The sequence below is a fragment of the Saccopteryx leptura genome, chromosome 1 (assembly GCF_036850995.1).
Source record: "Saccopteryx leptura isolate mSacLep1 chromosome 1, mSacLep1_pri_phased_curated, whole genome shotgun sequence".
Taxonomy (NCBI): Eukaryota; Metazoa; Chordata; class Mammalia; order Chiroptera; family Emballonuridae; genus Saccopteryx; species Saccopteryx leptura.
The window spans coordinates 247,731,168-247,743,286 of NC_089503.1; the positions used below are offsets into that span (position 1 = coordinate 247,731,168).

Below are 12,119 nucleotides of genomic sequence, written 5' to 3' on the forward strand. Positions count from 1 at the left end.
TGTATTTTTTTTTTATTAAGTGAGAGGCGGGGAGGCAGAGAGACACTCTCCCACATGCACCCTAACCGGGATACACCTGGCAAGATCCCCCCCCCCCACACACACACACACCTCTGCCTCACCTGGCGATACTCTGCCCATCTGGGACTGCTGCTCCTTTGCTCAGCAACCGAGCTACTTCACTACCTGAGGCGAGGCCATGGAGCTATCCTCAGCGCTTGGGGCCAATTTTGCTCAAACCATTAGAGCCATGGCTGGAGAAAAGGGAAGAAGGTGGGGGAAGGGGAAAGGTGGAGAAACAGATAGTCGCTTCTCCTGTGTGCCCTGACCTGGAATCAAACCCAGGACTTCCACAAGCCATGCTGATGCTCTACCGCTGAGCCAGGGCTCTCAAATGTATTTTTTAAACATAGGAGGACACATCTCTTCATCTCTATGTTTTATGCATCAGATACTTGAAAGCAGGAGGGGACTCTGTAAAGTTTGAGCTATTTCTCTGGTCCACACCTTGCCCACCAGGGAAGGTGAAGACCAGGTATATAAGAAAAGATCATGGCATGGCCCTGGCCGGTTGGCTCAGTGGTAGAGCGTCAGTCTGGCATGCAGGAGTCCCGGGTTCGATTCCCGGCCAGGGCACACAGGAGAAGCGTCCATCTGCTTCTCCAGCCCTCCCCCTCTCCTTCCTCTCTGTCTCTCTCTTCTCCTCCCACAGCCAAGGCTCCATTGGAGCAAAGTTGGCCCTGGGCGCTGGGGATGGCTCTATGGCCTCTGCCTCAGGTGCTAGAATGGCTCTGGTTGCAACAGAGCGACGCCCCAGATGGGCAGAGCATCACCCCCTGGTGGGCGTGCTGGGTGGATCCTGGTCGGGCGCATGCGGGAGTCTGACTGCCTCTCGTTTCAAACTTTAGAGAAATACAAAAAAAGAAAAGATTAGGGCCTGACCTGTGGTGGCGCAGTGGATCAAGCATGGACTTGGAATACTGAGGTAGCCGGTTCAAAACCCTGGGCTTGCTGGGCCAAGGCACAAATGGGAGTTGATGCTTCCTGCTCCTCCCCCCCCTTCTCTATCTCTCTCTGTCTCTCTTCTCTAAAATGAAAAAAAAAAAAAGATTAGGCCTCAGGGTGTTTAAGGCCATTATCAGAGTACCTCTGGCCTTTTTTTTTTTTTTTTTTTTTTTGTGGCCTCTGGCCTTTTTTAAGGAGAGCGATCCCCTACACCTGTCTGCAAAGACGTGAAGAAAACTAGGGCAACTAGGTGTTTTCCCCAAACTGATTTGTCCTTTGGAAATTATGGGGGTGTGTCCTTTCTACTTGGCATATGACACTTTCTTAAATGATAGTGATTATACTTTTTTCTCTTAACATTTTATCATGAAATGTTCAAACAAAAGTTGAAAGAATTGTAGTGAACCTTCAAATGTATTCTAGAGTCTATAGTTGTTAAGTTTTTAACATAATAAATGGCATTAAAAAAGAGCCTCCCTGAGCAAAATTAAAAAGTTGACAACCTATTTAGGTGCTCCAATTAAGAAATTAAAATTTCAGAGTCTGAAATTCAAATACCTGGAATTCACTGTCTCCTTGGAAGTGGGTGGGGGGAGCTTGTATGTGTGTGGAAAATTCCTTTATTATTTCACTTTTAACACTGTTACCAGCATCAAATTTCATTTCTCTTTCCACCCTGCAGTTCCTTAGGGGCAGTTAACTATTTCCTATTTTATAAGGTTAAAATTTAACTACACGAGGAATAAATATCCCATGAGGATTAAAAACAAACACCCCAAGGCCTGACCTGTGGTGGCGCAGTGGGGTAAAGCGTCGACCTGGAATACTGAGATTGCCGGTTTGAAACCTTGGGCTTGCCTGGTCAAGGCACATGTGGGAGTTGATGCTTCCTGCTCCTCTCCCCTCTCTCTCTCTCCAAAAATTAATAAATAAAATATTAAAAAAAAAACACCCCAAATGCAAGTCCTCACCACCAACTACTCCCCCCTCCCCTTAACCTACATGGATCTTTCCTCTTCCAAAGATTGAGTTTTTTTCTGTTTGGAGTGGCTTTTATCTGCTAGTTGACACCTGTGTCAATGCACAGATACTGATTTCTGTGCGTTTGTTTTCATATGCTGGATACAGAATCCTGGATCCTTTTGCAGCCTTAGAAGGATCTGTAGGGAATCATTCCAGGACAGTACATGCAGATCTACCTCCTTTTTCATTGCTACAGAGTTATAATTCCAGAGTACCCTATGCGATAACTTAATTTACTACGTATACCACAGGGATGTATATTTAGAACAAAACTTTGGAAACAATTGTGATCAAAACATCAGAAACAATTGTATACAGTATTACAGCAAGCATCCTTGAAATGTGCAAGCTCCACAGCCTTTCTCGGGTACATGACCTCCAGGAATATAGTGTAGATGCACTGAAAAAGTTACTTGAAACCGTCCAATTGCCCGGTTTATACTGCTCCCTGCGAAATGGGGGTGTGTCCACACTCCTTTCTGATACACAATAATAATGATGGTAATAGCAAACCTTAATTAAATGTTCACTATGTGAAACCATATGGTCAAACCTTTTACATGCCTCTCCCCACTTAATTATGGCAATATTTGCAGGAGAGGGTCAGGCAGTGGTTTGTGTGTGTGTGTGTGTGTGTGTGTGTGTGTCCATCAAATCCATTACACTGGGAAAGCTGAGACCCAGCTAAATTACTTCGCTGGAGGCCACCCACGGAGAGGCGTGGAGCTCAGCTTTGCTTTGCACCTAGGTCTAATAACACCAAACTCCTTGCCTTCCGAACGTTTTAGAGAACTCAGGGGAAGGTACCTAACTTCATTCTGAAGACCTTGCCTCCTTTGCAAAGGTTTATTGATTGTGATAGAAATGAACTTGGTTAATTTGGGGGGGAGGGGAAATTTGCTGCTTGACTTTTTATTTCTCCTGTTCTCAGTTCTCCAACTTTGCAAAATGGGATGTATTGGGGCTATGCTTCCTAATTTGAGACTTTGTGAATTGGGGAACTCGGCGCCCAAATTCCGGCTACGGGTCTCGAACCCTGTCGCCAAGCTTCCCTGACCCGGTGCTGATGCTGTGCAGGGTCTCACGTACTCAGCCGCCTCCTGATAACCAGGGCGGGGCTCGAACGGTGACTGGCACCCGCTTCAGCCAACCCACGGCTCGGGCTGACACCGCAAGCCATTACCCTCTTGTTCCCCTGCGATTGAGGCGTCCTTGTCAATCCGAGGCCCAGCCGCTCTCCGGTTGGTCGCGACCGCCTTGGCTGGCGTGCGTTGCCCCCAATGAAAATGAAGCCGGTCAGCGGGCACGTGGGTAGGCACTGGCGTGTCCCTGCCTGTTGCCCAATGGGGAGGCGAATCTGTCTCCAGCGCCCGCCCAATCGAGGCTCGCGGGAGGCGGCCCGTGAAGTGTTGATCGGCCTGGCGGAGGGGAGGGGCGGAGCTGTCAGCGGCAGCCAATGGACGTGCGGGCGTGGGCTCGGGAACCAATGGCAGCCGGGGCGGGGCTGGCGCACGTCCTCATAAGCCCCGCCCGGGGCGCTCACGGAGGGCTCGGCCGCCAGCGACCGAGCGGGGCCCGGCCCGAGCGGGACCTGGGGGTGCGACGCCGAGGGCGGGGGAGCGCGCGCCGCTGCTCCGGATCTGGCCGCGCGCGCCACCTCAGGTGAGCCCGCGGAAGGCGGCCGCGGCATCCGAGCGTGGGCCTCGCCGCCGCCTCCGCCACCGCCCCCGCGCCGCGCCGGGGGCTGTGGGCGGGCGGGCCCCGGGACTTGAGGCCCAGGCCTCGGGTGAGGCCTGCTCTGGCCGCAGTCGCCGCGCTTTGTCCCGGCCCGCGGAGAGGTTGGGGGCGTTAACCACTCAGCCCCGGCCGCCCGCTGGGCCTCAGGCGGGGGCGGCGCGGCCGGACAATGGCGGGGCCAGGGGCGGGAGGCGGGGGCGCCCTTCCTGGGCTGGGGGCGAGCGGGGCCTGGGCCGCGGCGTTCCCGCAGGCCCCGCACAAAAGATGACAGCGTGGGTGGCCCGGCCCGACCGGTCCTGTTCAGCTGGGCCCTTTTATTATTCAGAACAACCTTAATAATTAAAAAAATAATTATAATAAAGAGCGAGAGCCCAGGCCCAGGATGGAACCCTCCTGCATTTCCGGCCCTTTGGGCACTGGTGGGGTTAACAGGGTGCTTCCCAGGGGCGCCCCCGAAACATCCATCTTTCCATCCCACTCTGCCATCGCAGCTTCCAAACTTACCTCCCATCTCTGGGAGCCCCCCTAAAATAAGCATCCAATCTGGATTTTTTATTTTAAAAAATGTATCCACTTGCTATGCACACATCATAGATTCCAGACGGGTCCCCCCAGTCCTCCCCTTCTCAGCTCCATCGTCATTTCGAAGCTCCCCTTTCTCTGTAGGAATAAATCGTGGAATCGGTCTTGCAGCGACCCCCTGGGGCTTGTCCTAACTATCCCCTTGAGAGCTGGGGATAGATTCATTCTGAAAGAGACCTGCCCCGGGATGTGCAAGGGCCCGGGACTGCAGCCGGTGGGCGGCATGGCACCAGGGGGATTGAGGTGCATGTCCACCTGGGCAAGGTGGAAGGTTTTACAGGGGATATTTTTCCTGGCGATGGGGGAGGAGTAGACTGCCCTGTGGTGTGTCCCATCTGTTTTTTTTCCTGGGTAGGATCCTTTTGTTTTAATAATTCAGGTCCACCTGGGGAACTGTTTCCGAGTTATGTTCACTGGACCCCAAGATCCTGTTATATAGAGAGAGTGTGTCCTTTTCCATGTGTTTCTGTCAATAGCGTTTATTCAGTAAGCTCCTTTGGGTCCCACTGGTTGCTGGCACTGTCTTTAAGATCTGAAGATGCCTGCCCGAGCATCCCTTTGCCTCAACAGCCATTTATGTGCCTGCCCCCAGATTGGAGAAAGACTCTAAAAGAGGCTCATTTTAGATGACTCCTAAGGGTTTTTATCGCTGCCATGGAAGAGCTAATGACTCCCCCTAATTCTCAAATAATAGCTTCCTTATGAGGTATGAGGAGGGTTTGTCAACTCACTGGTCAGCCTTTTCTTGCCACCCTTGCAAAAGCGGTGGACAGCCTCTCTCGTCTTTGCAGTTTGTTTTTTGGAACCTGAAGGACAGAGTGTAATAGTCTCAGAGTTAACTTGTGATGATCTGAGTTGAGGGTTTCTGAAACTCGCCCTCTTTCTGTGCTTCTGATTGGATGCTTGGCAGATTTTGCTGCTCCCCTGCAGGGGAAACTAAGACGGTCAGACCACCTCCTTCAGACCACCCTCCTTTAGCAAGAGTCACTTTGGGGGATGGGGGGTGGTGGAGGTGTGGTTGCAAATACTCCTAGGTGCTGTGTCAGGTATGCAAGTGCTACTGTGTCAGGTGCCTCATGTGCCTACGTGCATAGTATAGTTGTTGAGACCTGAAATGTATACAGATCTTACTTAGTAACAATAGACTTCCTTGCATTTTTCTAATCCTTGCTTTAGAGAATGGGCTGCTAAAGAGACATTTGTTAGAGCTTAAAGTTATTGTTGAAGAGTTGTTCAGGACCCCACCTGGCCTTTGTTCTACTCTTCTGTTTTCTAGAAAAGACCCTTCCTCAGTCCCTGTGCCTTCCTGCAGGAGCCCCCTGAGGTAGTCAAAGGCCCTCTGTGTCCCTCCATCCCCCATCTGGCTGCTCTTGATCCAGTGTCTTTCTGCCTCCTCTGCTGGTTTCTTGTGCTCTTCGCCTTTCCCCTGGCTGGCTCATCTGAGCCTCTGTCCTGGAGAGCCCATCTGTTCCTTGGTTCCATCTGACAACTGTGAGGATGGACATTGGGGAATGTTTGAGCGCTGAGGCAGGTTTTGGGGAGTCCCTGACTTTAAGGGCACTTCGGATATAGTGAGGAAAAGAGAGGGGAGTGGTCACAGTTGTGATGGTGGTGTGGAGCTCACTGCCTTCGTGGCAGCTCATGGGGCGGACAGGATGAGGTGATGAGTGATAAGGGACAGAGGAGGGGACCAAAGTGTGGACAAATGAACATTTCTGATTGGTTTGCTTCTCAGGCTATGGATTCAGAGCCACTGTGTGGAGTCCAGAGCTTTGTGACCTTGGATCAGTCACTTACTTGCTCAAGAACAAAAAAAATAAATAAATAAAAATGAGGCAGTCACTAAACCTTCCCAAGTCTGGTTCGAATGTGAAGAGCAAATGAACTGCAGGCAGATGGTGGGACTGTGAGGACTCTGTACACCTGCTGGGTCACTACTGTACCTCACTGGGGTTTCTGGTTCTGCCCCTCTGTAACCACAGCTCTAACCTGCTCTACCCTTGTGTGCCTCTGCAGTTGGCTGAGGATGCCAGAGAGGAGGACCCAGGGCTGAACCTGGACTCCGTTCTGGCCTGCTGATCATGGCACTGTCCTTGGCTTCCTGTCCTTCTCTTCATTCCCTATGTAGGCTTCTGAGTCTGAGGACCTATGTTCAAATCTCTCCTCTGGGGCAGGTTACTCCACATCTCTGGGCTTCACTTTCCTCTTTTGTAAAATGGGTATAATGAGAACCTAGCCCTTGTAATTGTGAGGATCAAAGGGGATGAAAGGCTCAGAAGTGCTTTTCTTGGCGCCAGGGAGCTGTGATCCCTGAGCCGATTTATTACCACTGGGGTGCTTTCTGGTTCTGCCTTGGTCTTCCCCTCTGCCTGTCTATATTTGGGCTGGATCATTCTCTGTGGGGGACTCTCCTGGGCACTGTAGGGTGTTGAGAGCATCCCTAGACACAACCCTCTTATTGTCAACAGCACTTCTCCCATCCCCAGCTGTGACAACTGCATTGTCCCAGACATTGCCTACTGTCCCATAGAGGAGGTACAGTCACCCACAGGTGAGACCCTATCACTTAACCTTTAACACTGCACAACCTGATATTTGTCCATGCCCGCGATGTACCTCAAGTTCTAGTTCCTTTTGTCCCCTTCCTCCCTTCCAGTCTTTAATAAGGAGAGACTTGTATTTGCAAATTGTATCCGGTCAGTTTTCCTCGGCCTGTCTGTAGAGGTTCTTCCTGCCTGTCACTCTGACTTTCCCCCGCCCTTCTCAGCTGCAGTGTCCACCAGCTCCTCCAACCCCATCTCCAGGAGAGAAGCTCAAAGACACACCCATGTCATCTGAGCCCTTGCCACCTGTCCTTGACCCTATCAATGAGGACCATAGTTTTCCCAACTGTTCTTTTTTTATTTTATTTTAATTTTTTATTTTATTAAAAAATTTTTTTTTATCTAGACAGTGAGTCAGAGAGAGGGATAGACAGGGACAGACAGACAGGAACGGAGAGAAATGAGAAGCATCAATCATTAGTTTTTCATTGCGCGTTGCAACACCTTAGTTGTTCATTGATTACTTTCTCATATGTGCTTTGACCGCGGGCCTTCAGCAGACCGAGTAACCCCTTGCTGGAGCCAGTGGCCTTGGGTTCAAGCTGGTGGGCTTTTTGCTCAAACCAGAGGAGCCCATGCTCAAGCTGGCAACCTCGGAGTCTCGAACCTGGGTCCTCTGCATCCCAGTCCGATGCTTTATCCACTGCGCCACCACCTGGTCAGGCCCAAGTGTTCTTGGCCCCTGGGAACCCACAGGTCCCCTACCCAGGCTTCCACACCCTTCTGGCCACTATGCTTCTTTCTGACAATTACTTAACAGTTGTTCTGAGCTTGAAGGTAACTCACTTCTTTAATCTTTGCCTTTACCTGAACAGTATGTGTATGAAGTCATTGGGCTGTTTCGGTACTAGTTGCAGATACTTTTACACAATAAAATGAATTTAACTACAATAGTTTTTAAAATGTTTGTATCACTTTAATTACTAAGGTCTGAGCAGATCAATGAATTGATTTTGTTGGTTGAATTTTTTTTAACTTTTTAAAAAAATTTATTCATTTTAGGAGAGAGAGAGAGAGAGAGAATGGGGGGGGGGCGGTGGAGGAGCAGGAAGCATCAACTCCCTTATGTGCCTTGACCAGACAAGTGCAGGGTTTCAAACCAGCGACCTCAGTGTTCTAGGTCGACGCTTTATCCATTGCGCCAGCACAGGTCAGGCCTGAATTGGTTTTTGAGTATACTTCATGCTTTGACTTGGCCTGTGCTGGGTGCATCTTTGTTTAGATAAGGTGGCCTGACTCTGTCTTTTTTCACTCCTGCTTCTCAAGGAGCTTTAAAATCTTTAAAAATGGCCTCCCTCTGCTCAGAACCCTTCAGTGGCTTCCTCTTGTTCTTGGAAGTAATTGCAGACCCCTTGCCATGGCCTCCCTCCTCTGTCCTCTGTGATGCTCTCCTCTCTTACTGTCCTGCCACTCTCCCTCCCTGTGCCTGTGCCCCTTCAGTCTAACCAGCTTACCTGGCTACTCTTCCATGCCTCAGGACCTTTGCACTTGCTATTTCCTCTGCCAGAATGCTGTTCCTTTTCATTTCTACCCAGCTGGCTCCTTATCTTTCAGGTCTTCACTCAAGAAGCCATCTGTTTCAAAACCCTGGGCTTGCCTGGTCAAGGCACATATGGGAGAAGCTCCTCCCCCCTTCTCTCTCTCTCTCTCTCTCTCTCTCTCTCCCTCTCCCTCTCCCTCTCCCTCTCTCTCTCCTCTCTAAAAATAAATTTAAAAAAATTTAAAAATCCCTGGCCGGTTGGCTCAGCGGTAGAGCGTCGGCCTAGCGTGAGGAGGACCCGGGTTCGATTCCCGGCCAGGGCACACAGGAGAAGCGCCCATTTGCTTCTCCACCCCTCCGCCGCGCCTTCCTCTCTGTCTCTCTCTTCCCCTCCCGCAGCCAAGGCTCCATTGGAGCAAAGATGGCCCGGGCGCTGGGGATGGCTCTGTGGCCTCTGCCCCAGGCGCTGGAGTGGCTCTGGTCACAACATGGTGATGCCCAGGATGGGCAGAGCATCGCCCCCTGGTGGGCAGAGTGTCGCCCCATGGTGGGCGTGCTGGGTGGATCCCGGTCAGGCGCATGCGGGAGTCTGTCTGACTGTCTCTCCCTGTTTCAAGCTTCAGAAAAATGCAAAAAAAAAAAAAAAAAAATTTAAAAAAAATTTAAAAAAAAATTTAAAAAAAAAGAAGCCATCTGTGACCACATTGCCTAAATTCACCCTTTCAACCACCCTCTCTCCCAAGCTGCTTTTATTTCCCCCTTTGCATTCAGTGCTACCACAAATGCATATTAATCTGTTCATGTATTTGTTGTCTGTCTCATTCACTTGTTCTGTAAAGGGGCAGAGAAGAACTATTTCCACCTTTGCAGGCAAAATGGCTCAAAAGTACAGAGATGAGTGGGTGTATCAGCGTTCCAATAAAACTTTATTTATGGACACAGAAATGTGAATTTCATATACTTTTTCCTTCCTTCCTCCCTCTCTGCCTCCCTCCCTCCCTGTCTCCCTCCCTGCCACCCTCCCTCCTTCCCTGGCTTCCTTCCTCTTTCTCTCCTTCCCTCTTTTTCTCCTTCCCTCCTTCTCTCCTTCCCTCCTGCCCTCCCTCCTTCTCTCTCTCTCTCTCTCTCTCTCTCTCTCTCTCTCTCTCTCTCCTCTCCCTTCCTCCTGAAGGGGAGATAGAGAGACAGACTCTCACAGGCGCCCCTACTGGATCCACCTGGCAATAGCTGTCTGGGGCCGATCCTCAATGCCTAGGGCTGCTGCTTGAACCAATGGGGCCACTGTCCGTGGGGAAGAGAGAGAGAAGGGGAAGAGATTGAGAAGGGAGAGAGGGAAGGGAAGAAAAGCAGATGTTTGCTTCTCATATGTGCCCTTACTGGGGATCAGACCCGGGATGTCCGCACACCAGGCCGACACTCTATTCACTGAGCCAACCAGCCAGGGCTTCATATATTTTTCACATGTCATGAATTCTTTTCTTTTTATTCCTCCTACCCCCACCCAACCATTAAAAATGTCAAAACCATTCTTAGCTTGTGGGATGTACAAAAAAACAGGTAGCTGACAGGGTTTGACCTGCAGCCACATTTTGGGAGGGTGTGAGGTCCACACTGTAGAAATATCTGTCTTGGTTGCTGTGTGTCTCTCCAGCACCTAGGGCAGTTCCTGGCACACAGTGAATCTTCAGTGAACATTCGTGTGTTAAATGAATTTCCATCTTTCTTTTTTTTATTTTTTTTAATTTATTTTTTTTACAGAGATAGAGAGTCAGAGAGAGAGAGGGATGGATAGGGACAGACAGACAGGAATGGAGAGAGATGAGAAGCATCAATTATCAGTTTTTCGTTGCGACACCTTAGTTGTTCATTGATTGCTTTCTCGTATGTGCCTTAACCGTGGGCCTTGAGCAGACCGAGTAACCCCTTGCTCAAGCCAGCGACCTTGGGTCCAAGCTGGTGAGCTTTTTGCTCAAACCAGATGAGCCCGCGCTCAAGCTGGCGACCTCGGGGGTCTCAAACCTGGGTCCTCCACATCCCAGTCCGACGCTCTATCCACTGTGCCACCGCCTGGTCAGGCTCCATCTTATGTCAGAGCATTTAGACTTATAGTCTGTACTTTAAAAAATGGGTTGTGGGTTGCTTTGAGGGGAATTGCAAGTAAAGTAGAGGGGTTGTAACAAAGTGTTATGACTCCATCCACCCAAAAAACTTCATAATAAAGGAGAAAAAAGAAGTCAACATAAATGGGCAAATACTTTGCTTTTTGCAATGCTCGACTTTTTCTTTTTTTTTTTTTTCCACAGGGACAGAGAGAGAGTCAGAGAGAGGGACAGACAGGGACAGACAGACAGGAACGGAAAGAGATGAGAAGCATCAGTCATCAGTTTTTCATTGCGACATCTTAGTTGTTCATTGATTGCTTTCTCATACGTGCCTTGACCGTGGGCCTTCAGCAGACCGAGTAACCCCTTGCTCGAGTCAGCGACCTTGGGTCCATGCTAGTGAGCTTTTTGCTCAAGCCAGATGAGCCTGCACTCAAGCTGGCGACCTCGGGGTCTTGAACCTGGGTCCTCCACATCCCAGTCCGACGCTCTATCTACTGCGCCACCGCCTGGTCAGGCTTGACTTTTTCATTTTGCTTCACATTCCACCCATTTTGCATCACACTCCATCAGATTGGTAAGGAGTATAGTGGTTCCTTGTCTATCGCGGGGAAACCCCCCGCGATATGTGAAAATCTGCGAAGTAGCAACCTTATATTTATTTTATTATTTATATATATTAAGGCTTTATAAACTTCCCCACACTCTTATAAACCTTTACCACACTCTTATAAACACTTTCTATGCTCTTAAACACTTTCTATACTCTTAAACCTATGTAATTTTAACAACATAAAATTCTATATGGGTACTCACCAGTGAATATACAGTAATCTCTTAATATGCTTTAATTAATATATTTTTTAATTTTTTTACAGAGACAGAGAGTGAGTCAGATAGAGGGATAGACAGGAACAGACAGACAGGAACGGAGAGAGGTGAGAAGCATCAATCATTAGTTTTTCATTGCGCGTTGCCACACCTTAGTTGTTCATTGATTGCTTTCTCATACGTGCCTTGACCGTGGGCCTTCAGCAGACTGAGTAATTCCTTGCTGGAGCCAGCGACCTTGGGTTCAAGCTGGTGGGCTTTTGCTCAAACCAGATGAGCCCTCGCTCAAGCTGGCGACCTCGGGGTCTCGAACCTGGGTCCTCTGCATCCCAGTCTGACGCTCTATCCACTGCGCCACCGCCTGATCAGGCTAATTAATTTTTTTTTTTTTTTTTTTTTGTATTTTTCTGAAGCTGGAAACGGGGAGGCAGTCAGACAGACTCCCACATGCGCCCGACCGGGATCCACCCGGCATGCCCACCAGGGGCGATGCTCTGCCCATCCGGGGCATTGCTCTGTTGCAACCAGAGCCATTCTAGCGCCTGGGGCATCTTTTGCTCCAGTGGAGCCTCAGCTGCGGGAGGGGAAGAGAGAGACAGAGGAAGTAGAGGGGGAGGGGTGGAGAAGCAGATGGGCGCCTCTCCTGTGTGCTCTGGCTGGGAATCGAACCTGGGACTTCCGCACGCCAGGCCAACGCTCCACCACTGAGCCAACCGGCCAGGGCCTAATTAATATTTTTGATATTTTTTTATATTG

General features: G+C 49.8%; 2 protein-coding genes across 7 annotated transcripts in view; one reads left to right on the forward strand and one right to left on the reverse strand.

The window, feature by feature from the left end:
* Positions 1–3,109: 3,109 nt before the first annotated feature.
* On the reverse strand, positions 3,110–4,596 carry LOC136388259 (proline-rich protein HaeIII subfamily 1-like). Its single transcript, XM_066360199.1, has 2 exons — positions 4,525–4,596; positions 3,110–3,976 (listed from the first exon to the last, which is right to left on the reverse strand). Exons 1-2 carry the CDS (start codon positions 4,594–4,596, stop codon positions 3,110–3,112), a joined length of 939 nt encoding a protein of 312 aa, XP_066216296.1.
* KDM4B (lysine demethylase 4B) overlaps positions 3,565–12,119 on the forward strand; it is a 169,365-nt gene continuing 160,810 nt past the window's right edge. For all 6 annotated transcript variants that reach the window (XM_066344809.1, XM_066344812.1, XM_066344813.1 and 3 more), the window contains exon 1: positions 3,565–3,690. The gene's annotated coding sequence lies outside the window, so the exon portion shown is untranslated. The remainder of the gene's footprint in view (positions 3,691–12,119) is intronic.

Coding starts and splice junctions, on each gene's coding strand:
- LOC136388259 (XM_066360199.1), bottom strand. CDS start 4,596: ATGCACCTCAATCCCCCTGGTGCCATGCCGCCCACCGGCTGCAGTCCC. Junction 3,977..4,524: donor CCTTGCACATCCCGGGGCAG/GTCTCTTTCAGA, acceptor GCTCGCCCCCAG/CCCAGGAAGGGCGCCCCCGC.